Consider the following 27,994-nt stretch of genomic DNA (forward strand, 5'->3'; position numbering starts at 1 on the left):
CAGAGGCTGCCACGGCCCATGTGCCCTCCGGCCGCCCCCTCTCTTCCCAGATGCAGGCTCCGTTGCGAGTGCTCGGGAAGTCCAAGGAGACCTCAGGCTCTGTCTGGCGGAGCAGAGGGCCCCTCCGTGCGCCATCCGCTCTGTGGACGGCCTCTTTGTTTACAAGATCAGATACCAGAGGCGCAATCGTGCGATTAAACACGCTGCGGTGTGTCGCCTGTGCCCACTGCCCTTTCCCTGGGGGACGTCCCCGGACGGCCACGGCATCCAGGCTGCATTTATCTGGAGCCTCGGCCGGCCTCCCGAGGTCTGAGTCAGCCACCGTCCTGGTGTGCACTCCGCGTTCCCATGCAGCCTCCGGGAGCCCCTTGTGAAGCGCCGCGTCTGAGGGGGAGGCAAGAGCAAACAGTGTGGCGACAAGCATCTCTTGGGGCCAAGCTCTGCTGTGCCCGGAAGAAGGACGGGACGGTGGCCCCGCTTCATTCCACGTGCGGAAAGGAGCTGGCAGCTGGTTCTCGCAGTGGCTCCGGCCTGAACCTTGCCATGGTAACAAGCGGCTTGCTGGCCACCGACAGCCCACGATGCGCCTTGTGTCGAGGCCCCGCTGCCGGCCTTCCCTGCGGCGCTGCCGTGGGGGACCACAGCCCGCGTGCTCCTGGCCCTGCCGAGCATCCGCTGGGGGTCCGGGCCCGCATGCACCAGCGCACAAGAGGAATGAGGCCCCGGGCGGGTGTTGGTGCCGACGGCAGGCCAGGCCCTCTCCCTGGCCGGAGACTCGGGACACAAAGCATCCTGCAGACAGAGTGCTCGAGAGATCGTGCAGAGCCAGAACGGAGGGGAAGCGGCAGGGACGGGGTCCCCCCCGCTGGCAGCCGGTGTCGGCCCTCGCCTCTGGAGTGGTGGCCTCGTCGGGGTGACCTCACTCAGAAGCAGCGGGCTCCCAGGGCCAGCAAAAGCAGCGCGGGACGGACGGACCGCATGAGAAACATGAGATGGTCCCTTATTCTGGCCGGGTTCAGACATGGCACCTGGCATGGAAGGGTTGAGGAGTGGGCTTGTTTGCGAAGCGTGTGCTACCATGCCCGAACCCCGCCGTGCTGACAAGCAGCTTGTGAGCCACAAACAACCCATGAAGAGAGCCCGTGGTTTGTTGCTGGCTTGTGATCTGTTTTTTCGGTTGGGTTCAAACAATGGCACAGCCCAAGTTTGTGTAGCGCCTCATCATGTGACAATGACTCCTATTCCAGTGGGGGGGGCGATGGGGAGAAAAAGAGGCACAGCCACGGAAGCAGGGGCCATGGCGGTGGGGAGGTGGACTCGGGCCCACGGGCCATCAGATCCGGGAGCCAGCCCCGGGGGAATCGGCGCTGAGCCTAGCACGGGGCAGGATCAGCGCTCGAGGACTGCTCTGGGTGGCCTCGGCCCCACCGCGGCGGTCCTCCCCGATGCACAATGCGCCAGTGAATCCGGCTCCCCCCCAACTCCCCCCCCCCCGCTCAGAACCTCTCATGCTTCCGGAGATGACAGCAGCCGTTCTGCCGCAAAGGGCAAGGGTCCCCCGGGGGGTCCCGGGGGGTTGGGGGGGCAGCAGGGTGAGCTCAGGGCTGCCCCTTCCCCAGAGGGAGGGGGAGGGCCCAGCTGCGCATGGAAAGTCCCACAGGGCACATGTGGCGGGAACTTGGGAAGGGGCCGTCGCCCGGAGGAAGCCTCCGCAGCCTTCCCCACCGGGCGCGTTGGACAACAATGCCCTTGTTGCAGTCAGCATGCCTGGTGGCCAGGAATGATGGGAGCTGTAATCCGAGCGGCCCCGGTTGCGGAAGGCCGAACTCTCCGATGAGCTGAGCACGGAGATACCAGGGCCGAATTTCTGCAGGGGGTGAGATGCCCAGGTTTGCCGCAGGCTGTTGGGCAGAGGTTGAGGCCTGAGTGCGGGAGACGGCGAGGGCAGGACACGGCCGCCCGGGCTGGGCAGGCGCACGAGCTCGGGCCTGGGGCTGCCAGCCAGGGTCCAGCCCTTTCGAGCACAGCGGCTGTCATCGGGTCTCGCCAAAACCTTGCTTGGAGGGCCTGGGGCACCATTTCGCCTGCAGAAGCAGTTCGGACCCAGCTTGGATTGTCTGTCGGGAGCAGGCGAGGCTGCTTCCCTTTCCCATGCGGGGTTTAATCCACCGGCCAGTTCGCTTTCCGCGTCTGCTGTATTTAGCGTTCAGTCGGATGAGTCTTCCTTTCGTAAGAGCCGTCTTTAAGCTGCCTTGCATCTCCCACCGGACTGTGATGGGCTCGTTGCATTGCAAACCGTGGCTTACGCTTCCTGGAATCTGGGGCGGGTGGTTCTGTTGGCCTGAGTTAGAATCACGAATCAAACACTTTTCCTTGTTAACAAGGGAATGCAAAGGAATCAATTAACTTCCAGCTGGGCAGGGGGGGGTCTCTTCTGTGGACAAAGCTGAGGAAAGCGACTTTCCCTCCTGCGAGGCCAGGGAGGGGCAGCTGAGCAAAGTGCAAGGAAGCAGCCGGGGCATTTGTGGCCCCGTGGAGGCTCTTTGGGAGAGCGACCTTTCTTCCTTGCCCGGCCCTGCTTCCGACTGCCACCCCTCTCTCTGTGGCAGCGCTGGCGTTCCCGTTAGTTCAGAGGAAGCCTCGTCCTCCCCAGGCCATCCCAGGAAGCGGTGAGCGGCTTGGCGTGGGCAGGGCCCGTAAGGTGTGGCCGGACAGAGCCCCTCTGCAGACGGGTCCTGGGGGGCGCGGTTGGCTAGCGTCAGGAGCTGCCCCCCGTCTTTTCCTCCCAGTGCTAGCGCCGGCCGGCCAGCAGGGAGCTGGGACAAGTAGCCTTTTCAAAGCTCTTCCGCGGGTCGGTTGGGTGGCTGCAATTCGCTCTCGCACGAATGTGGCGTGTGGGGCAGGAAGACCTTCAGGCCGGCACAAAGGCGGGGCGGCAGGGGAGCACCGGACAGTCACAGTCCCCGGGACAAAGGGTCTTTTGTACCCATGTCCGCCTTTCGCCAGCTCGCTCGGCTGCCGCTGGGAGAGGCTGGGGGGCTCCCGGGGATGTGAAGATGCGGCAGCCCAGCAGGCGACTGCGCCAGGTGCTGTCCAGATGTGCTGGAGTGCTCCCAGCATGGTTGGCTGGGGGATGCTGGGAGCTGGAGTCCAGCCCCCAGGTTGCGGGCGAGCGCCTCCTGACTCCTTGCTAAAGGAGCAGGCCGATGAGGGACCGGGCTGCCCCTGGGACCCCTCCTAGGCAGGGCTGAGCGGGGAAGGAAGCGCCATGTCTCTGGTGAGCAATGGGGCAGCCTGAGACCCGGCCGTGTGAGGGCGGCCCCGAGCTGACCTGTGACCTCCCCCACTGCGCCCAAGAGCCCACCAGCTATGGGTCTGCTTTGCACCGGAAGGAGGCCTGTGCGGCGGCTGGAGGAGGCAGGTTTGGGGCAGGGGGTGGCCCGAGCTCCTTGGGGCACCTGGGGCAGGTCACCCTTGCTCTGCCCGGCTCCCCTCCCTCGGAAGGCTAGGAGAAAGCGCCCACCTCTCTCGGAATATTTGTGGAGCCTCCCTTTTCTCTCCAGGTAAGAGGCGATCGAGAGCACACCTGTTCCCCAACGGTGACTCCGGCGTTTTGCGTCTGCGCATGGACAGCTCCTTCCGGCTGGCTGCCCGGGGCCCCTCCGGAGTCACCCAGCTCTGGGGCAATTCGACTTTGGGGGGAGGGTTCGATTGTATTGTGCACCAGCTCAGCGTGCCAGGGTTGAGTGTGGGCTGTTGCCGAATCATGGTTTGTTCCTGAAACGTGTTGCTGTGTCGCCTGAAGCTGCTGTGCTAGCAAACCACGGCTTGTCAACTTTGGGCAACCGTGAGCAGCCAGGAAGAGAACATGGGTTGTTCATTGTGGCTTGTTTTCTCGGCTGAGTTCAGGCAAAGCAAGAGCTCACATTTCGACTGGAAACTCGAGTCAGAGAGGTCAGGAAACAAGCAGCTATGCTGGAGGTTTAAAAAACAGGATGGATTTATTAGAATGTCACTGCAGAAACGTCATCCTGAGACCTTGGTGACAGGCAGGGTAAAAATGCCTTAAATAAATCTCACTCGCGTGTGACAGCTTGCGAGGGCTCAAGGCGCTGTACCTGTTTGACGGGAAGTCATGGCTGACCCAAAACCCATTCAGCCTGCAAGTGTGTGGGTTATTGTGTGGTCCAAACGCAGTCAGAGTGATGCACTGGTCCGGGACTTAGGAAATCTGGGTTTGAAGCCACACATATTTTATATATTTACAAAATTTGTATGCTGTCCAATTACTCGCGTCTCTGGACGGCTAACAGCACCAGTATGAAAAATAAGGCTTTATTGCCAATTTCAGAGTAAGACATATTTCAGTATCGCACATATTCCAGAGGGCAGGCAGGGCTGGGGGGAGTAAAGGGGAGGGGTAGGAAGACCATTCCCGTCCCACACGAAGCAGGCCTGCTGTTTCGTCGTATCTCTGCTTGGAAAGTCATGGCCCTGAAGCTCACGCAGTGCCTTTGGACCTCCTGCTGACCTCAGGGTAACCTACCTCGCAGGACTGTTGTGAGGATAAAAGAGGGAGGAGATGGGCCACCTCCAGTTCCTTGCAAGAAGAAGAAGAAAGTCAAGATAGAAATGTAATAAATATAATAAAATCACTCGGAGAAGGTGGGTCAGGACGGCATAAAAGCCGTTTGGAGCTCCCTGGCTGCGGTTCTGCGCTTGATGGCGTGCAGGAGCGGAGAAGAGGCGGGAGGCTTTTTCCAGCCTAGTCTCTGAGCCGTCCCTGGAGTGCCATCTCTCCCGGGGGAGTCAGCGGGGACGGGTGGGAAGCTTCGCAAGAGGCTTGCTAAGGCCGAGGGTCGCTCTCATTTTCCCCTCTCTCACATCAGAGATCAGGATGCAGCACGGACACCGGCTGGCACCGTTCTCGGAACTTAATCCCGCGGGACGAGCCGCTGAGCCAGCTGCCTCCACATGTTTGTCTGTGGAGTGTTTATCTGTGCCGGGAAAAGTTGGCACAGGCCCGGCGTCGGGTGGGCTTGCGAGGGAGGGCAGGCCGGAGAACCCGCAGAGCCACGCAGGGTGGGGCTGAGCCGGCCTTCCAAAGCAAGGCGGGCACCCGATGCGCTTTCAGGGGCTCCTTTATTCTCCCTAAAACCCCAAGACTGGCAACCGGGCCCAGGCGCAAGAGCGTGGTTCCGCGAGACAGACCTAGAACTGTGGGACAAGGGTGCCTCTGAGCACATGCTCGCCAGCCAAGGAACTGGATTTTACTCCCGGGACTGGATTGCGACTACTTGGGAAGGGCAAACCATGTCTCGATTTTCCATGTGTGGGTTTGTCTCAAACTGAGAATTTCCCCTCTTCAATATGGTTCATCCCAAACATTGAGAGTTTTGAAAAGTTGCATGAAAAATTGAGAATGTTTTTGTGAACAAAATGAACATCTCTGTTTTTTCCTAAGATACACACAGTTTGCAGGCAAGAATCCCCATAAAACACATTTTTACCCCTGCTTTTCCTAATACTCTTTATTTATTAGATTTATATCCCAACTTTTTTCTGACAAAGAACTCAGAGCGGCTCACATCGTTCTCCTGCTCTCAGTCTTATCCCCACAACAACCCTGTGAGGTAGGCCAGGCTGAGAGTCTGGCCCAAAATCATCCACTTGGTTCCTTGGCTGAATGCAGAGCAGTGAGAATTTTGCAGGGTAATTGAGCTGGACCAGCAAATCTTGAAAATGTGAAATTAGTGATTTAGAACAAATGTGCAAAATTAGGGGCGAGCGCCTTCCTGTACTTGCTGGATGCCTGCTTTTGCATTCAGATCTGCTCATGCTTCACTCCGGGCCTCCTTGATTTTAGCAGCCTAATTTAGAAGCGGGAAGAAAAGGCTTTTGGCTGTCACTACTGTTAAATCACTGAGAGTCAGAAACCCCGCGATCTAGGGAATGTTAATTATCGGGCAGATGAGAAATGTTCGTAGGGTGAACGAACATTTGGTAAACGGCTTGGCGATCTACCAATAAATGCCATCTGCCCGCCACTTCTAGGACCTGCAGAGTCACTCTGTCGTGGGGACCTCAGCCTCCAAAACCGGGCCAGGTATTACACAGGAAATGCACCTCTCTAAATATTTGCCGAGAATTATGCCTCTGCGGCTCTGTGCCCTGCCAGGAGCAGCGGGGTTCCAGCTTTTAAACTGAACTGTAATTTGAACTGACTTGGCCACTGATCCCTTCTCAGCCTCTTCTGGCTTTGTTTGCTTTCAGGAGGCTAAGCTCTGGCAAAGACCCTTGCTTTGATCGAGCAGATGGAGTTTTGCAAAGCTTGGCTTAATGAGCTTAACTGAGGCCACTGAAGTCTTGAAATCTGCTTTGCTCCCGTCCAGCAGAATGAAAACCTGTGCAGCCTTGCCTTGAGTCGAGTGCCGAACTGCTGACTTGGCAAAGCGCGGTGGACGGAATGAGACGTGTCTGATGAACCTGACCAGATCCGAAGCAGACTTCGCCTTTCCCTGTGTGGCAGTGTCCGCCAGGTGTTTCGAGCAGGACTTATGGGACTTGTAGTCCAGGATCTCTAGAAGGCACCCACTTGTGGAACGCTGATAGAATCCTTTCCGCAAGTGGCCAAGGGAAACAGGCAAGAGCCCGTGTGCCCAGCGCCCTCCTTCGTGGCCGGACGGGAAGGTCAGGCTGCCATGGGAGTGGGTCGCGCCCCTTCGCCGGCCACTGGTTTCCTTCCGGACGCCGAGCCACGAGGTCGTCGTGCCCTCGAGGAAGGGGCTGGTGGCCGCGCGGCAGGGGCACTGGGTGTGGGCCGGCACCGCCGCGATGGGGCACGCAGGGAGCCGCCGGCCCACTCGGTCGGGGCCCCCTGTGAGCCTCCCATCCCTCTTGCTGCTGCTCTGGCGGCTGGCGTGTAGGAGGCGGCAAGGCGACGGCGGCCGCGTTCTTCCGTGCCCAGCAGATGCTTGCCGTGGGGCGGAGGCCGCCCCTGGCACGTCCGTGCGCCATGAGAAGGCTGATTGTGCGAGGCACACAAAGACGCCTCTCCCAAAAGCCCGCCAGCACACCCTCTCTGGCCGAGACTACAAAAGGGCCGCTGTGGATGCGATGGCAGGCCCGGGGCACCCCTGCCCCCTCCGGCTCTGTTGGGGCGAGAGCTGAGCGGCTTGCCGGCGACCTCCTCCACGGAAGGGATGAGCTCACAGCAAGGAACTCGCTCGCTCGCTCGCTCTTGACGCGGTTTGTGAGGAGCAGAATCCAGACCCTGGGAAGCCACACCGCAAGCCTGCAGGCTAGTTCAGAGGGCCAAGGACTGCCGGAGTGGGCTCAGACAAAACGATGACCCACACATGGGGTGCGTGTGGGTTGGTGCTGAACTTTTGCCTGAATGCGACTGAGGTAACCAACCACGCTGAAACACCCACCGTTTGCAACCCATCCACACTCTGGGTTGTTTGTGGCTAACAAGCCTGGCTTATGGGTGCAGCTGGGTTCAGACAGCACAATTACCCACATTTTTGAACAGCAACCCATGGTTCAATGACAACCCATACACAACCCTCAGTTGTTGGTTATCGTGTCGTCTGAACCCTGGAATATGCAGCTCCGTCCTTTAACCAAGGGAAAGAGCCAGGAAGTCTCGAAGGAACAGCTCGGAGTCTGCCCCCAGTCCACGTGGCCACCTGAGGCGGTAACCTTGCTCTGCTTAAGGGCACGATAGAAAAATGATACCATCCCAGATCAATTTATTCAAAACCAAGTTATCTTTGAAATTAAGTTTTTTAAAAAGGACATCTGCAAACAGTTAAGAAAAACACGAGCGTTCACAAAGGGAAGCAAAACGAGTTGGGATGGTTGTATTTTTTTAATGAAACTCAGTTTCAGACACACAGAAATGAAAATATTAGTACTCTCATGCAAAAGTCAGCCTCCCCCACCTTTCCTCCCTTTGGCATTAGCAACAGGTGAGCTGTAGGAAAGTCGGAGGCTGCCAAAAGCGATGCCCCCTTTTCCTCCCTGCTCGAGTGCATTGGCACAGCCTTGGCACTGAATCCTGAGAATGCCTGCAGCCTGTATCTTCAAAGTTCTAGTCCTCATGGGCACAGGCATAAGCTTAAAAACACAATAGCACATGCAGCTAAATGTATCAGAAACACCAAACGGAAAGATGCTTCGGCTTCTCTTTCTTGGCACTGACCAATGCTGAGAAGCCCAAAAGATGGCTGGGTGCCGACTGCCCATCCTGAGGTTATATTAAGAACATGCTTGGGAGCGGCTTGGGAAAAAGCTACGCTCACTAACGGGAGTTACAAATCATGTCTCTATCTCCAACAGCGCTCCTTACAACAAAGGTCCTAAGTCTCAGCCAGTTTATGTTTGCATTTTTATTATGTATTAGTACATTTATATTTTGGCTTTGTTCCCCTTGCAAGAAGCCCAGGGCAGCTTGCAAGCTCCTCCTCCATTTCATTCTCCCAGCTCCCTGGCCTCGTGCGCACGGGTGCTGCAGAGAACGAAAGGCACGTTGGCACCCCGATTCCAAATTCTGCACTTGCCCAGATTCGCTGGGCAAGCCGCTGGGGCATGTTGACCAGCCTGTGAACTGGGCCGGCTAAGAAGCCCCGTGGCTAATTGGGGATTTGGACCCAAGTCCCAGTCCAGTACTCCACACGGCACCACCGCGGCTTTGGTGAATGCCAAGTTGACCCCCCCCACCTCTCTCTGGGGGCATTCCACTTAAACCCACCTGCAGACCCGAGCAAGGCTGAATCCCCGGCGTTCCACAACCCCACGGGGTCCTTGTGCCAAAGCCCATTTCCCCCCTCATCCCATCAATTGCTGTTGCTGCTTTCTTCCAGGACCAAAAAGCCTGCATCCCATAAACTGGGGACTCCGTCGCTTCTGAGGGATCCTGTATGGGAGAAGGCATGGCTAGGGAACCTGTGCCCAGGGCGATGTAGAAAGTATTGCAACGGGAGGTGTGGGTTGCAAGAAGGAGGAGGGGGGCTGGGGCTTTCCACAATTTTGCCAGCGCAACATTTCAATCCCTGTAATACAGGTGTCCGAATTTGGTGTGCTCAGGATGTGTTGGACTACAACTCCCATCAGCTCAGCCACCGAGCCCAAGGGGCCTGGCACGTCTGAATGGCGCCAGTCGTGGGGAGTCTGGCGGAAGGGCAGCTTTTGTCTGAGCAGGTTCTGAGATCGACGCTGGATCGGACCACGGGGCCTGCGCCGCTGTGCCCGTTTCCTAGGGCAGGGGTGTTGGTCCAGAGGGCAGAGCCTGCAAGAGTCCACACCCCGTTGCCTCAATTGAAAACAAAACCGGCCTTTTGTCCTCTCCGTCCCGCCTCCAGTCAGTGGGAGCGAGCGCTCCGTTCCTGCACAGATGCGCACACGCTTCCTCACCGTCTACATCCCACTACGTAAAACGCAGAGCCAGCCTATTTTAAGCAGGGTGTTTCCGAAAGGAAACTCTACAAGGGCGAAAGGCTGAGCCAGGGGGCGGGGGGAGAGGCCGTCCTTCCTTCCATTGTCTCCCCAGCTGCCCCGGCCCCTGGAAGTCCTGACATGCTCCAGAGAAGTCTTGCATAGGTGAGCGGCCGTCCGCCGGGGAGGCGGGGACGAGGCAGGGCTGCGCACGGCTCCGCTCCGTGGGCCCAAGTTCTCCCCCCTCCGGGGCCGAGGCCACGCCGGCGCGTCGAAGGAGGCTCGTCCCGGCCGCGATCCGCTCGGGGGCCCGGCGCTCAGGCGACGAAGCGCAGCCTGTAGGTCACCTGGTGCCCGTTGTCCCAAGCATAGAGGACCCTCTCCTTGGGGTTGTAGTCGATCTGCGTGACGAAGGAGAACGCGCTGCGGAAGAGCAGCTTGGGGTTGGCCTCGGTGCCCGTGTGGGTGTCGTAGGCGTAGAAGACCTGCCCCTCCTTGGCGCTGGGCTCGTCCGTGGCGTAGAGGATGCCGCAGATGAGGAAGCAGTTCCCGTAGGAGCGGCGCTTGAGGCCCGTCTTCCACGTGGTCTCCCGGTGTGTGGAGAGATCCGTCGGGTCCAGCCTGCTCACCACGATGACCTCCTGCTCAGAGGAGTCGTAGTCCACCGACGGGTAGATCACCCACAGGCCGCTCTCGTCCACCGCAAAGTCGATGTCCGAGTGGCCCCGCCACTTCCACGGCGTGGCGTCCTCGTAGAGCACGTCGTGCAGCTGGGACCACGCGGCCACGAAACGCTTCTGCAGGTCGTACTTGATGAGGTTCTTGGTGAAGGCCCGGTTGTAGTAGAAGGCACCCCGGAAGACCACGTGGCCGGTGCCAATCCAGTTGTAGGGCAGCTTGTACAGGTTGGTCCAGCGCCCTAAGACAGAGCAGCCCCGCAACTCAGCCCGGGGTTCAGCAAGGACCCGCTCCCGACCCGCACTCACGCGCGTGGACCACGTCCACCTCTCAACAATTAGCGGAGGACTAGCGATCCTCTCCGGATGATCTGCCCTCGGCTGGCGAGGTCTCCGTCCCCTAAGCGCCCCTTCCCTCTGAGCTTGTGCCGCTGAACAACCGCAGCACAACTTCGTGTGAAATACCAGTTTCTGGGACTGATCCCCATCTTCTTTTATACCTACCTGGGGGAGCCCCTATTTTGTACCCAGGATCTTGGCAGAAAACCAGAATGGATACGTCATGTGTGAACACTGCCTATTCTGGTCCGTGCTGAGTAGCAGCAGCTTCTCCAGTTTGAGACAGACTTTCCAAGCTCTGCCTGGAGGCACTGCGGACTGACGCCTGGGCCTTGACTTGCAGAGCAGGGGCTCTGTTGATAAGCTGACACGTCAATTGATGCTCGAGGGTTCAGTATGATATAGGGATAGTTGTCGCTGACCCATGGGTCGTTTTCGAAATGTGGGTTGTCTGAACCCAGGCAGATTTTTTAAAAACCATGGTTTGTTGACCATAAACCACCCACGGTTTACCACCTGGCGACAAAGCGAGGGCTGCTCCCCTTCCTGGGTTGTTCAAAATTCCCAGCAAGCCAAATCAGCCCACCGGACTGAAAAGGTTGGGGGCGCCTTGCTCAAACCAGGAGGTTGAATAGACGAATCGGAGAGGCCTGCCAAGAAGGAGCCAAGAAGAATCCTCCTCCGTCGAAAGATGGGGAACGCATGGAGACCGAGCAAGGCACAGCATAGGAGAAACTAATGAAGGAACTAGTTGGGATGAGAAGAGGCAAGAAGGTGTTTCCGAACTAGCACTTGGGTCAGCCCTGGGGATGGATCCCCGTGTCACTGCAACCTGGAACTGAAGGTCACCTGCGAGCCAGCAGGTCCTGCCACCGCTTCTGGGGTGTGTTGGGAAAGTCGCGGGCAGCCCAGCCCCTCTGGCCACCTGGAAGCCCCGGACGCAGCCCCCCTCCCACCGGAGGCGTCTCCGCCCACTGGTGCTGCCTGCCCCTCACCTTGCTTGAAGCTGTCCAGGTTGCGGAACTCCACCAGGCTGTTCCCGTAGTAGTAGTTGGTGACGTAGATGCGGTCGTCCTTGGCGGTCGGGTCCTTCATCCAGGCGCCCTCGTTGCGCCCGTAGCTGTGCTGCTCCTCGGGGGCCTCCACCGCCTCCAGGGTGCCTTCGCACTCCGCCTCGCGCACTGGGGAGCCGACAGCGGGAGGGTCGGGCGCTGGGCGATGGCATCCCCTCGCCCCCCAGCTGGTGCAGCTCGCCTCGTGTCAGGAGAGCCGCGCACTCCGGCTAAACGGGCACCGAGGCCGACGCCACCCCTGCCCACCCTCCGCCGCGCTCGCCCGGGTGAAGCGGACTCTCGTCCCAGGGTCTGGGGAGACGGGACCTTCCCATGGCCTCAGTTCAAAGGCAGGTGCGGCGCGTACCGTGGTTGGCGTCGGCCGGTTGCTCCGTGGTGGTGCCTCGCTCCGGGGGGGGGACTTCGGCTGCTGGTTCTGGGGGCCCAGGTGCTGGCCGGGACGGGGGTGGTGGTGGCGGCGACAGAAGCCGCTGTGGACCTTCCTTCCGCCCTTGGCAGGACCGCCTGGGCCGGGTGGGCCTCGGGGACTTTGCTTTCCTCCTGCTGCTCCACATGCATGGCTCCTTTGGCAGGGGTCTCTGTAGGCGGTGGAAGCCAGATCTAGCCCTTGGGACTCCACCAGAGCCACCTTCCCGTCCCGTCCTGGAGCCCTGTCCCCTTTTCTCCAGCCCCCCAGTGTCTGGTGGCTTCCAGACTTTTGCAGAGTTCGGGGGCTGAGCAAGGTTCTGTCCAGCCCCCGAGCCCAGCAGTCCCTTCCCACTGGCAACCGCCAGCCCTCTCTTCGGCAACACCTCCCCCCCGCCCCCAAGAGTGTCGCAAAACTCTTCAGAATGTCCCCGGCCAGGCGGCTCATCCAGGTGTCGCTCCGTTCAGAGAGGCTGGCGACTCACCGCGGCTGCTCGCCGCCCCCTCGGCATCCTCCCGGCGCCCTGCCTTGTAGTAGGTGATGCCGAGCAGCAGGGCTTGCTGGTGCCCAGGGACTCTGGGCTTGGCGGTGGGCTGCCCTGCCCCTGCCTGGACCTTGGTGCTCTCCTTCCTCAGCTTCTCCGGCTTGGGCAGCCTCTCCTTGGAGCCCTTTGGCACGGCCTTCTCCCCAAGCCCTTTACGAGCGCCAACGTACTTCCCGGCGACCTCCTTGCCTTTGCCCGCTGCCGTGTCCTAGGAAGAACAAGAGCAATGGGCACGGTTTTGGCCCAGTATTCCCTGTTTCAACTTGTTCTGCAGGGACCTGGCCAAAGAGACATCTGTCCCTTTTAATTCCGCATGGCCCTTTTAATTCTGCGCCTGACCCGGGGCCTCCCGCATGAAAAACAGGTGCTCTGCCCCCCAGGTGCAATCTTGCATTTAATCAACACAGGTGTGGGACATCTCAGAGGGGCTAAAAGCCCCACAATTCGCAGCATTCCCCAGCCTGTAGGACTTTTCCCTGTCTGAACGTGCCCGTAAGTTACAGTTTGTATAGGAGGTGGACTGGTATTTTATGGGAATTAAAAGGATGAGAAGTTGCAGACACGGTTGCTGGGTTCAAACAACATGACAAGCCGTGGTGGTCTTTCTCCACTGTTGGTCTGATGTGTTGTCTGAAGCCAGTCGTGGTGTTTCACCATGATCAAGTCTGGACTTTCGCAACCACAGGAAACAACAACGGTTTGAGCTATGGTCCTGTTGAACCACCACGATTTGTCTGAGTGCAGGATTATGGTTTCCACATACAGTCCTGGAATGGAACTACCATGAAGTCCTTTGGAAGGAGCGGCAACCGCAGGAGCCTCTCTATCCCTCGAGCCTCTATGGGCCGACGCATGAGAAATTGCTAGTCAACATGGGCAGGGGATGAAGCACCCAGGGATGGACTGTCAGCTGCAGCGCATGAAGGGATGCGTGCCAACAGTAGGAGGCCTGAGTAGGAAGGATGGAAGCCGGGCTAACAGACTTGATCGTCTGTTGGGCTGATCATGGTAACGACACCGGCTTCCTGGTCCCAAGCGAACCCAGGCGGCGTCTGCAGTGAGCGGGCCCACCTGGACTCTGTGCTCAGGCGCTGCGGCCGCGTCTTTCTGCAGCAGCTGGTAGCCCAAGCTGGAGAGCTCTTTCTTTACGCTCAGCATGACGTCGGTGTAGTTCTCGTAGCGTTTCATCTGGCTGCTGAGCTGCAGGACGCTGTCCTTGACGAGGTTGTTCTCGCGACTCAGGTTGGCCTTGATGGTCTAAGAGAGGATGAGAGTTATTGTGGCTTGTTTCTGAGCCTTCCCGGACGAGCATGAATTGAGACCTAGTCTGCAGTCCAGGTCCACACACTTCAGACTTTAATCCATGGCAGAATCATGTACATTTCCCAGATGGAGAAGATGCTCAAAAATATGCACAGATTTCCATGCAAAAAGAAAAAATAAAACTTGCAACCCGATACAGACCCGAGATGGAATGAGCTCTGAGACAGACTTCAGGAACTTTGTGAGCCTGAGCTTTGCACATTTGCAAGATCCTAAATCTAAGGGAAGGAGGGAATTGAGCAAAGGGGATGCTCATTTAATTAATAACTGATTCCTGGCCAGGATAACCAGTGCCCAGATCTATTCCAGGTGCAGGTGAAGGGCAGTATTTAGCAGAGAGGGGCAGTCAGTCGCTGAGAAGAGTTTTGAGGAGCCATCCTGCACTGGAAGGGGGGGAACACTCCTGAAACTGGGCTGGGAAAACCAACAGAGGTGCCCTTTTCGAGCCCCGTCTGCCCCACTGCCGTTCTCGCCACTCCTGCCTTACCTCCTCCAGGGTGTTCATCTGGCTAACGACCTTGTTGATGTACGAATGGACTTTCATCATGTCGATGCTGTACAGCGTCCCTTCCAGCAAATCCACCATGGACTGCAGCTTGAGAGGAAAGGAGACAATGAGCAGCCCGGCAGAGGATCTGTTTCCTTACGAAATACTGAGTGGCTGGACCCCAAACCTGTTCCTGCTGCATTCTGTCCAGGTAATACCCGGACCAGGGACTTTGGTCTGCCTTGGTTCCGCCTTGGCCACTCTAATCCGCCCCAGTTTCCCAGACTCCCTGCCAGGGCTGGGACCAATTCAGCCAGCTTTTCTGCTCCCCGCAGCCCTTCGTTCCATCGCCATCCAGCGGCCCACCTGCTCCCGTAGCTGCTTGCTTGCTTTGAATACATTTAAATAATGTTTATGGTCAACCCTGATGCCATTGGCGAAGAACCTCAAACTGCCGCTTCGCTGTGTCGCAATCTTGTCGTTCTTTCTCTTCTCCTCGTTTGGTCCGGACTCCCAACCCTTGAAGGAAGCTTTTTCTCTCCCCAATGGCTTCCTGGACTCGCTAACTAAGCTGGTAATTTCCTGGACTTTGTGCTGCCTTTCCTCACTTGTGGTGTGCGTATTTTCTGTGCCTCCACTGCACCAGTTTGAGTAATCCTCAAGTCCTGTGGAACTGATCTCCTCGTCCCCCTTTCCCAGCTTCTGCTTATCCAGGTTCCTTAATTTCCAGTCCCACCCACCCCCCCAGCCCAGAATTCTTGCCACTGCAGGGTTTCAGTGACAAATCCTGGAGGTGCTGCCCGGCACTGAAGCAGAGGCCTTCTGCACGTAAACGGGTTCTGTTGCTGAACTAGGATCCTCTGCTTAAACAGCAAGCAAGATTCTAGTCCTTAGGGTTCTGAAGAAGAGGCCAAGTTAAACAGGGACAGCAGAAGCTGCCTACGGGGACCTTCGGTAAGCTAAGTAAGGGGCCCCCTTGCCAGCCGGGAGAGCTGGCCCGGCCCAGTACCTTGAGGAGCGCGGGGGCTTGCTTCTTGAGTTTCTCCATCTTCCACTCGTTCTCGCAGGGGTTGAGCGAGGCAGGCGGGGCCGTGCAGGAGCAGCGGCAGTCGCTGCCCGAGCTGACCGTCTCCACCGTGTAGAAGTCCTCCACCCTCACCTTGCCCTCCTTGAGGCGGCTGCAGGCGTCCTTGCTGAGCGGCCGCAAGATGCACTTGCAGCGGCAGTCGGAGCCTTCGGACGTCATGCGCACCTGGTCCGTGTCACCAAACACCTGCCGTGGGTTGGATGAGGTTAGGGGCACGGGCTGCCGCTCACCGATCGCGCCGGAGCGCCGGCTGATGTGAGGGGAGCGGCGCGGCAAGAGAAAACCGGGGGGGGGGGTGGCAGAGCCGGCTGGAGCCGGGGGTCAGACTAGATGGCCCGGGAGGCCCCTTCTGACTCGCTCTGTTTCTATGACGGCAGTCCTGAGTCCTGAACATTTTGCTGCAGTTCCCTCTGGACATGTTTCAAGTATATTTGCTTTCTATCAAAAGCCCCCCTGGCAAAACAAAATGCAATGAGGTTAGAATGTATTCAGGCAGGTCTTTGGCATGTAAGCTGTTTTTTTTAGTAGTAGTAAGAATATATTACGATTACATTCACATCCACCTTTCCCCCTCTCACAAGGGGCCCAAGGTGGTCCTTTCTCCATCTTATCTTTACAACAACCCTCCACAAATGTCTCCCGTCCCCTCTTGTAAAGCCGTCCCAATTCTATCGCCGCATCTTGTGGCAGTGAGTTCCGCAGTTCGGCTGCGCATCTGTGTGAAGAAGTCCTTCCTTTTCTTCTCCTTCATGGCATGACCCCATTGGGCTCCAGCATTATAGGAGAGGGAGAACAATGCCTCCCTCCCCGCTTTCTCCCCCACACGAGGCATGATTCCAAACACCTCTGCTAGTCCCCCTTCCCTTCCCCTTTTCTTTACGCCAAGCAGTCCCGGTCGGTCGGTCGGTCGGTCGGTCGGTCGTTGTGGCTGCTCCTTGCGGGCCAGCCACTCCAGCCCCTCAGCTGTGTTTGTTTTTCTGCACTTTCCCAACTCTGCAATATCCTTTTTTAGTCACGGTGACCAGCTCTGCACACAATATTCTAAGTGCTCAGATCAGCCTGAGAGCCATCCGATCTTCGGAGACTAATTTTGGGTTCTTTTCCTAACAACGCCTGGCACGGCGTTTGCCTTCCGAGCTGACGTTTCCACCAAACTGCCCACGGCAGCCCCAGAGGAAATCCTCCAGTGGACCCTTTGCAGAAATCAAGGGGGGGGGGAGACCCCCCCCCCCAATTCTGTAGCCCGCTTGCTGTAAAATCCCTTACGTATCTTTCTTAGGCCGTTCTCAATCGGGTTTGGCCTTGTCAAGTTCTGTCCCAGAACGAATCAGGATCAGTCGCCCCATCTGGGACTCTTCAAAGCAACCCCCCCTGGAGAGTTGCGCCTCCCCCCGGCTAAATTGTATTTTTTCTCAGTGTATTTTTTGTATTCTCAGTGTATTTTTTGTATTTATTGGTAATTTATTATGTTCTATTGTATTTCAATGTATCTTATTGTGTTGTAAGCTGCCCCGAGGCTTCGGCAAGGGGCAGCATAGAAATGTTGTTGTTGTTGTTATTATTATTATTATTATTATTATTGGATGGGTCCAATCCATCAGCTGTTGCCCCCCCCCCCCCAGCTCGGATGTTTCTCGCCCAAGCAAACAGGGAGGATTCATTACATCAAAGGGAGCAGCGCCGGTGGCTGGAAGCGGAAGCCGGAGGTCCTGATCCGGCACACAGGGCAAGTGGCCCAGATTCACTCCTTCTCCAGGGTCGTCCCCCCCCCTGCAAAAAAAGTGGACCAGAACAGCGGCTGTGGATGGGCACACAGCTGGGTATTGTGTCTGGGTGTCACGGGAAGCGAGGGGGGATTTACAGCCCCCCCTAAAATGGCTCCCTCCAGACGGGTTGGACCGCATTTCTCCCCACGCCGCACGCCCTTGGCCATGCTGGCTGGGAATGATGGGAGTCACGGTGCAGGGGAAGATGGGGCTTGAGCCGGCTGGCGCCAAACCAACGCTGGGGTGGGAGGCAAGGATTCTCGTTGCATCACCGTTTCCTCTGAGAAAAGCGTCACTAATTTGGTGGTGGAGGAAGCTGGCCAGGAATCTGGGACGGAGTTTGGAGGGGGGGGGCGAGCACAGGTGGGGAGGCAGCTGCCGGGCCGTGCCTTCCGTTGCCGTTCACAGGCTCCGATCGGCGCAGGATGTGGGCAGAGAGGCAGCCGTGTCTCTCCACACCTCTATCCCCTTATGGCACCCACCGCCACCGCGGCCGAAAGTTTAGAAGGGAAAGCACACGGCAAGGCAGATCTGGCATTCCCAGAAATTTTGACTGCTTTCCCAGAGAGGATGCGACAAACACCTTCCCGGTGCTCGGTCCGTTCTTCCGGATGCAGGTCTGGGGCGCAGGAAGCCGAGGGGCTCCTTTCAGGCTTGGCGTGTGGAGCTATTCTGGATCAGAGCCAGCAAGCCTCCCATCCATGTTTTCCAGCCCCTGGTATAGACAGGCATGACCTACGACCATGAGGACTAGTAGCCTAATTGCCAGCCTTCTCCCCCCCGAATTAGTCTGTTTCCCTTTCCCAGCCATTCAGGTTGGTGACCGTCACTCCATCTTGAGGCAGCAAATTCCCTGGTCCAACTGTGCAGGGCAGCGTCAAGGGTAGGCATGAAGGGCACTTGCCGAGGGCCCAATCACACCAGGATCTCGCCAACAGAAGCCCCCTGCAGTGACCCCAAGGAACCTAGAAGCAGCCCTGCCAGATCTTGTCTGCGTTCCATGGCAATGGGAACGCCCTCGAGCTATGCCCATGTGCCCCAGCACCACCTCTGCTCCCGGAGGCGGTGCAGAGCGTCCGATCGCCTTCCCTTCCCTTCCCTTCCCTTCCCTTCCCTTCCCTTCCCTTCCCTTCCCTTCCGTCTGCTGGTGGGAAGTTCTGCGGAAGGGCTGGGGTGGGAACAGCTGGCCTGCAGCAGCCCGGCCTCCCCCCACGCCGCCGACCCTTGGTGGGGAGCCGCGCTTTCCCACACTTCTCGGCTGACTTTCACAGGCCGCCTCTGAAATGGAGGAAAGCTCCGTGGCACTCTTGGGATGCATCTCCGGAACGCCTCCAGCTGTGCCCTGGGGAGGTGGGGGGCTGGCAGGATCCCCCCCGCCCCCCGAGCGGCGGGCAGCCAAGACACAGGAGCTGCTCGGAGGCTGCTGGCACAGCTCAGCTTGCAGGGGTGGGGGGCAAAGGCAGCCAGAAGAGGCTGTGTGGTCGGTTCCCAGCCCCCCCACCCCCAATGTCCCTCGGAGTGTCTCTTCCTTGGGAAGTGGAGCTCTCAGCCTTTTGCAGAGAGAACTTGGGGGTTGGAGCAGGGATGCGACCCGGATCATCTAGGAGGCCATCGGCTCCCATGCAGCGATTTAACATATTCCTCAGCCAAGGCTCACAATTCTCCACAGGCTTACATGCCATGAGACACGGCACAAGAGGAAGAAAGCATGAGGAGGGAAGAGGAAAAAGGCAAACTGGGGCAACCATCCTTCAGGGGCTTTTCTTGGACTAATGCCCCTGCCCAGTTTGCCTTAGCAAACATGTTGGGAGCAGGACCTAGAACTGCCTTTCTCTGGCAGCTGCTGGGAGTGGCTGGGGTGGGGTGGGGGCGTCGCTGCACTGTAGAACTGCTTTCTCTTGGGAACCCAACTAGGAAATGCTTCCTGACCCGTTGCACTACAAACCCCATGATCCCCAGACACGGGGTCAGCTGGGGATGAGAGGGGCTGTTGTCCAAGATAGCTGGAAGATGGCCCTTCCAACCTTATGTTAGAGAAGGAAGGATTTCCCAGGGCCCGAAGGACAGAGACGGCAGGACTGCGGAGAGCCAATCCGGCTCGCTTCCCTTCCCAAATATAGGCAAACGCAGGCTGTGGTGTGTTGTGGAAACGGCTTCCTCAAACAGGAACCATGTGGGCTCTGCCTGCCGTGGGGAAGTGAGCGAGTCTTAATAAAGCAAGCGGATTTGGGAGTGACGCTTGGCACACGTGCCGGTATCAGCAGGATCCTGCCCCCACGCCGGCAGTTGTCTCCCTCCAAGCAGGGCCCTGGTCCAGAGAGGGCCATAAACCTGCTCTTCCGGAGAATGCCTCTCCCCACACACGCAGCTAGAAGCCCCTCTCGCCGGTCCTTGGAGCCGCCCCCAGAATCTGGCAAAAGCCGAGCCGTCTGGGGAGAAGCCAGAGCAGGGCTTCTGGGCGGACGTGGGAGCGAGCGTTTTCCTTGTTGCAACATGCGTAAGTTTGCATCTTAGAACCGCTCGATCCGGCCTCTGAAGCAAGCCTTCCCAACCCAGCGCAGGCCAGGTACATCGGACGACAATTCCCATCCTCCAGCCAGAGGCAGAGGCAGAGGGCCAGAAACAGGGCCCTGGGTTCCAGCGGCACTCCTGCCAAGCTCCTTCGGCCAAGCACGCGGCCACGGCCACGGAAAGGCTTGGAGGTGGCACCTGCTGGGGGAGAGCCATGCGGAGGCCGAGGCCGGTGCGCATTCCCAGCTGTGGCAGCCGGCCGGCCCTCCACGGAAGCGGCCCGCCTGGCTCTCGGCGGACGGACGGACGGACGGACGGGGCTTGCCAAGGCCGGATTGCGTGGGAGCAGAGCAGTCATGAGACTGCCCTTTGCCGCTGCTCCGGCGGTTTCCGAGGAGCTGCCCCTCGGCCCACTTTCGCGGCGGGCCAAAGGGCTCTGCAGGAGGCGGCTCGGCTGGCAGCTGCTCCAAGGAAGAGGGGCCACCAGCACTGGCATCCGGGGGGGGGGGCACCCGCGGAGCATGTCCCCACACGCATGGGGGACTGTGGAAATCCCCCTTCCTTCGACAACTGACGCGGCACAGCACAAGCCGCTCTCCAGCCCACTGAGAAGGCTTGAGTGGCAGGCGCTGGGAGCCAGTCACGCCTCCCTGGGCGCTCTCATTTCACTGGGTCTACTCCAAGTAGGACTCGCTGCACCGCTTTTTCCGCTGCAGGAGCCTTCTCGCTCTGATTTCTCCCAGACCTGCTTCTGGACTCACAGCTCCAGCCACAACAGTTTGCTAATTTGTTCATTCAGTCATATCTTAATATCTGGCTTTTTCCTGCAAGGAACCTGGGGCAGTTTATCTCCCCCTCTTCCCCCTTTTATCCTCTCAACAACCCGGTGGAATAGGCCATATTTGAATTTTCATGCCTGTTGTTGATGTCCTAATTGACATCAAAGCTGTTTTTGCTATGTTGTGTTTTTAAATGGTTTTTATCTTTCATATACTGTTCTGAGAGCTTTTTGCTAAAGAACCAGTGTATAAAAGCTTTAAACAAACAAACAAGCTACTATAATAGACTCAGGCAAAACAGAATCAAGATTGCCAGGACTTTGGGGGGCGATGCTCTACATGGGATATTTGGTTTGCGTTCCTATTTTTGCTGTCTGTTTTTTATCCTTGCGGCTCTCTTTGGTTGCTTGCGAGATTCATTCTGCACAACCTGGGAAAGACTGAACCTTAACGGAAAGTTTGGAAAGCTTTTCAATCGGAGAAATAACATGCCACAGATCAGACAAAGAGTACAAGCCACGAGTTTGAGAAGATGCCAATGAGGTTAAACGCAGCATCAAGGACGCACCGCAGCGTGCCCAGAGGAAGGAGACGGAGCAAGCTGTGCCAAAACAACTAGAATGAGGAAACGGCTGGCGCATCTCTCTCTGCCCAGGCTGGACTCCAACGCTGGAACAGCATCCTCTGAGCAGCGGTGGGCACAGGCTGCGCTAGCAAACCCCTGCTGTCTTCCGATAACTTGGGAGACTCTTGGGAGCAGGGTGGAGGCCTAAGGGGCGCAAGGAAAATGTCCAGAGCATGACCTTTCCTTCCATCATGCTGTCGCTTGAAGCTCCGGCAGCCTGCCAGAAGTCTCGGGGTGGGGTGGGGACAGCACAAAAGCCCGGAAGCCACGACACTGTTCACGGCGGGGGGAAGGGGACAGGTCCTTTTGGAGACTCCAGTCGGCACTCGGGTAAACGTTGGCACTTCGGAAACCAAGATCAGTCATTCCTTTTCCACATCGATATGCCTTGCAAGGCAAAGCCCTTCTAAGAGTAGTGGGGTGTAGTGGTTAGAGCATTGGGGTGGGACTCTGGGGACTGGGCAGGTTTCTAGTCCATGCTTGGCCACAACATTGCTGGATGACATGGGGCCAAGGGAATAGAAGCCACTCTGGCCACCGATTCCCCCTGAGCGCCTCTCACAGGGCTGCTGTGACATTAACACGGAGAGGAGGCGGTGTATGTGGGCCTTGGAGTTTTCGCAGGAGGAACAGTGGGAGATAAATAGCTGAAGTAAATAAATAAGATGCCCGCACACCCTTTTTCAAAGCCACAGTGCAAGCCGGACGGATGGACTGGGAAGCCTCGGCTGGCATTCCTGGCCGGGCGTCTGCCCAGACAGCTTGGCCAGCAGATTCCTCTTCCAGAATCGCCGTCTGCTGCAGCCGCAACCTGACAGGAAAACCTCTTGATGTCGAGAGCAGCTGAGAGCGCCACTTCCTACCGATTCTGCTTGCAGGGAGGAGCCCGGGGGTGCCGTGTCCTCACACATCTTCCTCTCACACGGGAAGGGGAGAAACGCAAGCGCAGCTCGGGGGGCACGAGGAGGCAGAAAGAAGGGGCTTCTGTGGCGATGCCCACAGGCCGGGCCCCCCTGAGACAGCGCAGCCACTGTCTCCTGCACGCGGGGCCAACAGCTGGGGCCCCAGCATCCCCGCCACTAATCCCCGGGTCCTCAAACCCCAGGCCAAGCGGCAGTACCCAGTCACTGCGTTAAATGGCCCACAATCCCTTTCCACAGTAATAGCTCAGGGGCATTGTGGGAGGCAAGAGAGGACAGCCAGCCGGGCCCAACCTTCCAGGGAGCCATCTCCTCTGCCCTGTTCCGCCACCCATCAGAGTGCAATTTCCTGGGGGGCAGGCGGATTAGGGGCAGGGGCAGGGGAGGCCCCTCCCGCCTTTGTCGCGGCCATACACGTCTTCCCCAGCATGGCTGTTTGGCACCCAGTTGCGAGTTGTGCACAGAGGGCCCCGGCACCTGCGCCCGCATGGAAACAACGCCCGATCAGGGTCTGCATCTTTCAGGCAGCGGCCAAGATCATGGCACCGATGGGCACTCGATTTCCCACAATGCAACTGCACCAGCAAGCGTACCTCTCCCGGGATGCTGGGGAAAAATACGCATTTTATGCCAAGACGAGCTTGGCACGTTCCAGGCCGGTTCTGTTTGGCAGCCATAAAAACAGACAAGTCGCTTAGATGAAATCGCATGCGAAGGACCTTCGGAGGGGTTTCTGGTGCACGGCGGCATCCGGGGGCTTTCTGGATTCCCCAGCACGGTTCTCTGGGGCCTCGAACAGTGAGACGGTGTTCCCACACTGCCAGCAAAGAATCTGGCACAGCGGCTCCGGGGCAGAGGAACCTCACCAATGGGTGGAACGGAACGGAACGGAAGCTGCCCTGCTCCTCTGTGGAAAATCTTGCCTGACCTGCTAGGCCTTTTATTCAGCACCGCAGGACTTCTGGAGCTCGGCCTGCAACGCCTCCCGGGTTTGGCAGCGCTCCTCTCCCTCCCCACCCTCCAGCGGCACATGGGGGGATGCGCCGATCGCCTTGGCCCGAAGAACAAGCGAGCCTCTTACTCAACGGGATCCACAGGCAGCCCCGCCGGCCTTGACACAAGCGTGGCACGCCCTGCGCCTTCCTGCAGCGCGTCTCCAGCGTCGCCCAGAGGTATCGGCCTGGGACAGGACAAGCGGCACTTCCCTCGGAAGCCGCTGTGGGTGAGCGGATGGGTCCGTGTTGCACGGGGGGCGAGGGGACACCCGGCAGCGGTACGGCCCCCGGGAAAAGCTGTGGCCGGCTCCGCCTCGCCGGGCAAGCCAGGTTTCTTCTTCCAGCATTTCTGGCCCTTCGTCAAACAGATGCGGAATTCGTCTGTCCCCAGCAAGCTGTCTAGTGAGTCACCTCATCCGGCTGACCAAAAAAGGGGCTGAGATGGACTCGTAAAAACAGGCTTGGAGGAACATCTTCTGGGGCCCAGTCCCTGCTGGGGTGGCAGCACAAGGCCTTTGCCCCCATGCCTCTCCACAGCACAGAGTGTCCCCCGGGCCCTTTCCCACCTTGTTGCGGCACGGGGAAGGCCTGCACGGCCGATGGATCACTGCACGCCCCCGGCTCTCCGGTGGCCTCGTCTCCCTGCCAGGCAAAATCCAAGAATCCTGGGAAGGGCTGTGCGCCGCCTTTCCGGACTTGCCTGCCCTTCGCACATTCGAGGCAACAGACCGTCTCTTTGCAAAAGACGCTTTATTCCCCAGAGGAAACCCAACAACACAAGCACCCCGGACGGTATCTCTGAGCATGCATGCAGTGGTGGTTGAGCCCAACTGCTTCCAGAAGCCCTCCTTTTGAGTATGCCTGGGCCCAGTCCTTGTGAAGGGAGCCCGCCTCTTTTCTGCACAGCCATCCTCCAGCTGCCCGGCCCCCCTCGTCCGACTCCCGGCGGGGTCAAGAGCCGTGCCAGCTTCACCCAACTCAGAGTGCTCCCCTCCCAGGCCTGACTCCCGGGCATCTTGGCTCTTCTCGGAGCTGCCTTGAGATAAGCTCTGCTTCTTGCATCTCAGCGTCTAAGCTCCGCTTTCCCAGGCCCCCTAGCCGTCTTTCTCTGACTCGGAGCCCAGCCCCGCACAGCCCGTGAGTGCGCCCCGAGAACAGCGGCACCGATTCTGTGGCAAAGCAGACGTGCTCCGGTATGCGCAGAGGCGGCCCGGTCATCTCACAGCTCACCAGAGTTCGATGCTTCTGACCTTACCGGGCTGCCAGCACCAACTCGGTCCCTTCCAGATGTGCCGGGGTGCAAACTGCATCCCCCCAACATCCAGCAGCAGACTGCAGCTGCGTCCAACACATCTGGCGGGGGCTGTGTCGGGGGAGGCTCTTGCAGAGACCCCCCCACCCCCTCCAGCACACGCGCCCCCACAGCATTCCCAAAAGCAGCGCTGCATCTTCCCACTCAAGACGAGCTCTAGGACCCGCAAGGAGTCGCGCATTTTCCAGCATTCGCTAGCCACCGTCTGTCTTCGGATCGGCACTCGGGGACAAAATATATTTGCTCACTCTTCCTTTCCTCCCTAAAGCCTGCCCCATCCCTGGAAAATACAGAAATGCCCTCCCTGCGCCCGCTTCAGCCATCTCTGTTGACCACAGAGCAGAAACGCACCGTGGAAAACATTTCTCTGCTCCCGAGGATCAGCGGCTGCGTCCGTGGAGGGGACGGCACCACTGACGGGCTGATCGCAACCCCAGCCTGGCATTGTCCAGAGGTGGAGGGAAAACACTACCTTTGTCCACCGCCCCCCCCCCCCGCGAGGGCCGGGCATGGATACGGACCCAAAGTTTCCCCATCCCTCTCGCACCTCCCCTCCCGTTCCCGCAGTCTGCAGCAGAAGCTACCTGGGGACCGACTTCCTCTTTTCCCTCCCCGCGCGGTTTCCTTGCGTGCTGCGTCTTTCGGCTGCAGCGGGACTCTCACTGATGGATTGTAAGTGCCCTGGGAGGCTTCTAGGCAGAGGAGCAGGGTAAAAATGCTCTGAAGGAGCCAGGGAGTGAACAGGACTGGAAACGGACAGAGGGATTCCTGGTTTGCCGAAAGCGTGGTGTGTGTCCGCTACACTTGTCCCGGAAAGGTTTACCGGCGCCACAACGGTGCCTCTTCTGCCACAGGGGGCTTGTGCGGCAACTGCCTGGGGCTAGTCGCAGGCTGTACCGGCGGCCTGGCCCCTACATTTTCTGTCCCCTCTTTTGTGAAACAAAGAAAACTACAAGACAGTTCACCAGGTTGTCTAGACAAGGCCTGCAAACCGAAGAGCCGCCTTCCCAACTTTTGGAAGGGTACAAGCCCAATCTCCAGGGGACGGCAGCTGGCTCGGGGGCATTGGCTCCCGGCCCGACCCACCTCGCGGGGCTCTTGGGAAGACCAGAGGGGGAGCGGAGCGTGTCGCCCCCCGAGCTCCTCGCCAGAGGAGGGCGCAGGGTGGAAGAAGGGGCGGCCGCGTGGATCCGACCCGAGGAGGGCGCGCGTGGGGCTTGCCGGCTGCGTGACGCAGTTTGCGGACCGGCCTTTCGCTCCGGGGGTGCGGGAACGGGGGGCGCAGCGAAGGCAGGGCCGCCTGCCCCCCTCCCTTCCCCACCTCCCCTCCCCTCCCCTCCCCGCGCCTACCTTGCCGGTCCCTTGCGCGGGGGCGGCCAGGAGCTCGGAGAGCAGCAGCAGCAGCGCGACCGCCGCGCAGGGCAGCCCCCGACGGCCGCCGCCGCCCTGGCGCGCTCCCATGGCCGCGCCGCCCGTCCTCGGGGGCTCCAGGCGGCTCCGTCCGCGCCGCGGCTCTGCCTGGACTGCGGCGCGGGCGAGAGCGGCGGCCGGAGAGGCTGCCCGGGCCGGGTGGGCAGGGAGAAGGGAGGGGCTTCCGTGGCCGGAGACCCCGCCGCTGGGCTGGGCTGGCTGGGCTGGGCGGCCGCCCCCGTCGCCCCGAGGAAGCCCCGCGAGCGCGCGGCGGGCGCAAGGGGGCGCCTCCCGCCGCGCGGCGGCCTCAGTGGCCCGCGTCTGCGAAATGGGGCGGCGGGACCGGGAAGGCGACCCGCTCGGGCCGCGCAGCGCAGGTGCGGCGCCCTTGGGCGCGACCCTGCGGCGGCCTGGCCCGCGGGGACGAGCCGCCCCCCCCGGCCCGGCCGTGTCCCCCCCCCCGCGCCCCTCTGGCCCAACGTGCGCGGCGCTGCGCCTCGGCTATTTGAAGGCACGGCTCTTGCCTTCCGCTGGAAAGCGGCGCACGGACCCCGTCCAGAAACGCCTTGGCGTTTGCACCTCGCCCGCGCCGACGCAGAGAAATTCCAGACGCGTAGGGCTTTCCTCTGATTCAGTAGCCATAGGATTGCGTCTTAGGGGGAGAGCGAGCGCCCCCCGAAATGGCACTGGGGGTCAGAGTCCGGAAGGGTCCAAAGCACCCCCGATCGCGAACACGGAGCCGCGGAGCGAGGAGTTTGAGGACCAGTCCGCACGGTATGCGGCAGACACGTGGAACAGCCCCCCCCCCTTTTCTATTCTTCATCTATTGCTTCATTGCATTCCTATCTTGCCTTTTTTTCCTGGGAACTTGCTTACAAAATTAGCCTCCCCGCATTATGTTCTCAGTACAACAACCCTGTGAGGTAGGTAGGCTGAGTCAGGGACAGGCCCAAAGCCGTGCCACCTGTCAGCATCCTGACCGTGTGCGGATGAGGACGCAGTTTTCTTGGGTTCCGTTTCCAACATCTTGACTTCTTGCTGGTGGTGAACCGGAATAAAAGAATTGGAAAGAGGAGGGGGAAAGGAGCTTTAATTTAGTCTCTTGCTCCTTATGGAAAGTGTATTAACTCTCTTTAAGAAGCCATGGAAGTGCGGTAGTCAGCGGAAGGGCTGTTATCACAGATTATGAGTAAACAGAAATAGCAACCTTTCTGCCTGCCTACGAATTTTGAGTTGGGAGGGCTTATGCAGAGGGAAGTGGGCTCTGGCTGCATCGACCACATCACCCACTCGCTCGCGTGCATTATGGCGTTCAGCAGCGGGACTTCCTTTCCAGCAAATGTGCACAGGATCGTAGCCCTCGCCGTGTTCAGGAAGAAAAACTCAGGGCTGGGACCTCTCTTTTCTCCAAAACTGGGACAGAACTGGATCTTCAATGTTCTTAATTAACCCCCTGGAACACCTTCAGAGAGTAGCATTTTCAGCATCCGCAGGAGCGAATAAGAATCAAATCCGGGAAGAAGGAAGATGGAAAAGAAGCAATAAAGTATAGTTTTGTAGGAACACTTTAAATCCGCCCCCCCCACACACACACACACACCGCCGCCCCACAGTGCCATGCATCCCCCTTGGCTCCCTCTGCATCTTGCTCTCTCGGCGCGGGACTGTTGCCGGTTAATTCGGATTGCACTTTCACAACAGCTTTGTGAGGTAGGCCGGGCAGGGAAGGGCACGCGCCTCCGCCCGGCTCGGGACACGGGGCGTGGGCGCCCCCTCGTGGGGAAAGCGGCGCGCAGGCGAGGCTCTGGCGGGCGGCAGCGGCGATGCATATTAATGAGCAGGCGGGGCCCGCGCAGGAGGGTCGCTCGCCCTGAACCTGTTCGGGGCGCCCATTGTGCGCTGAAGGGGGGGAAGGAAAGCGGAGAGGGGGAGAGAGGCGCACGTGCGGATGGGCAGCTCGCTCTTCTCCCCCGCGCGGGCTGGCGGTGGCTTCTCCCGCGCTCGGCCTACAGTTCCCGGCATGCCCGGCAGGAGGTGGCGCGATAAATGGCGCGCCGGCGCCGCCCCGCGCGTGCGCAGCGGCGGGCGGCCGCGAGAGGGGCGTGTGGTGCGCGGCTCCTGCCGGCGCTCCGTCAGTCAGGCAGGCAGTGCCGGCGGCGGCGGGCTCCACTCCCCGTCGGTCCGTCGCGAGGGCGCCTCGGCGGCGGCGGCGGGCGGCCGAGAGAGAGAAGGCGCGGAGCGGGAAGCCGCAGCGGCGGCCGGAGGGGCGGCGGCGGCGGCGATGGGCGCTCGGGGCGGCGGG

At 59.3% G+C, this 27,994-nt stretch overlaps 2 protein-coding genes across 2 annotated transcripts in view; one reads left to right on the forward strand and one right to left on the reverse strand.

Moving 5' to 3' along the window:
• Window positions 1-7,854: 7,854 nt before the first annotated feature.
• On the reverse strand, window positions 7,855-25,674 carry OLFML2A (olfactomedin like 2A). Its single transcript, XM_044439727.1, has 8 exons — window positions 25,633-25,674; window positions 15,297-15,560; window positions 14,288-14,395; window positions 13,549-13,734; window positions 12,386-12,685; window positions 11,874-12,252; window positions 11,450-11,635; window positions 7,855-10,357 (listed from the first exon to the last, which is right to left on the reverse strand). Exons 2-8 carry the CDS (start codon window positions 15,531-15,533, stop codon window positions 9,756-9,758), a joined length of 1,998 nt encoding a protein of 665 aa, XP_044295662.1. The 5' UTR covers window positions 15,534-15,560; window positions 25,633-25,674; the 3' UTR covers window positions 7,855-9,755.
• Window positions 25,675-27,297: 1,623 nt separating this feature from the next.
• The window catches only part of NR6A1 (nuclear receptor subfamily 6 group A member 1), a 64,661-nt gene continuing 63,964 nt past the window's right edge, over window positions 27,298-27,994 (forward strand). Inside the window, exon 1 of the mRNA XM_044439968.1 lies at window positions 27,298-27,304. The gene's annotated coding sequence lies outside the window, so the exon portion shown is untranslated. The remainder of the gene's footprint in view (window positions 27,305-27,994) is intronic.

This window comes from Varanus komodoensis, unplaced genomic scaffold (assembly GCF_004798865.1).
Source record: "Varanus komodoensis strain SLA01 unplaced genomic scaffold, ASM479886v1 scaffold36, whole genome shotgun sequence".
NCBI classification, from domain to species: Eukaryota; Metazoa; Chordata; class Lepidosauria; order Squamata; family Varanidae; genus Varanus; species Varanus komodoensis.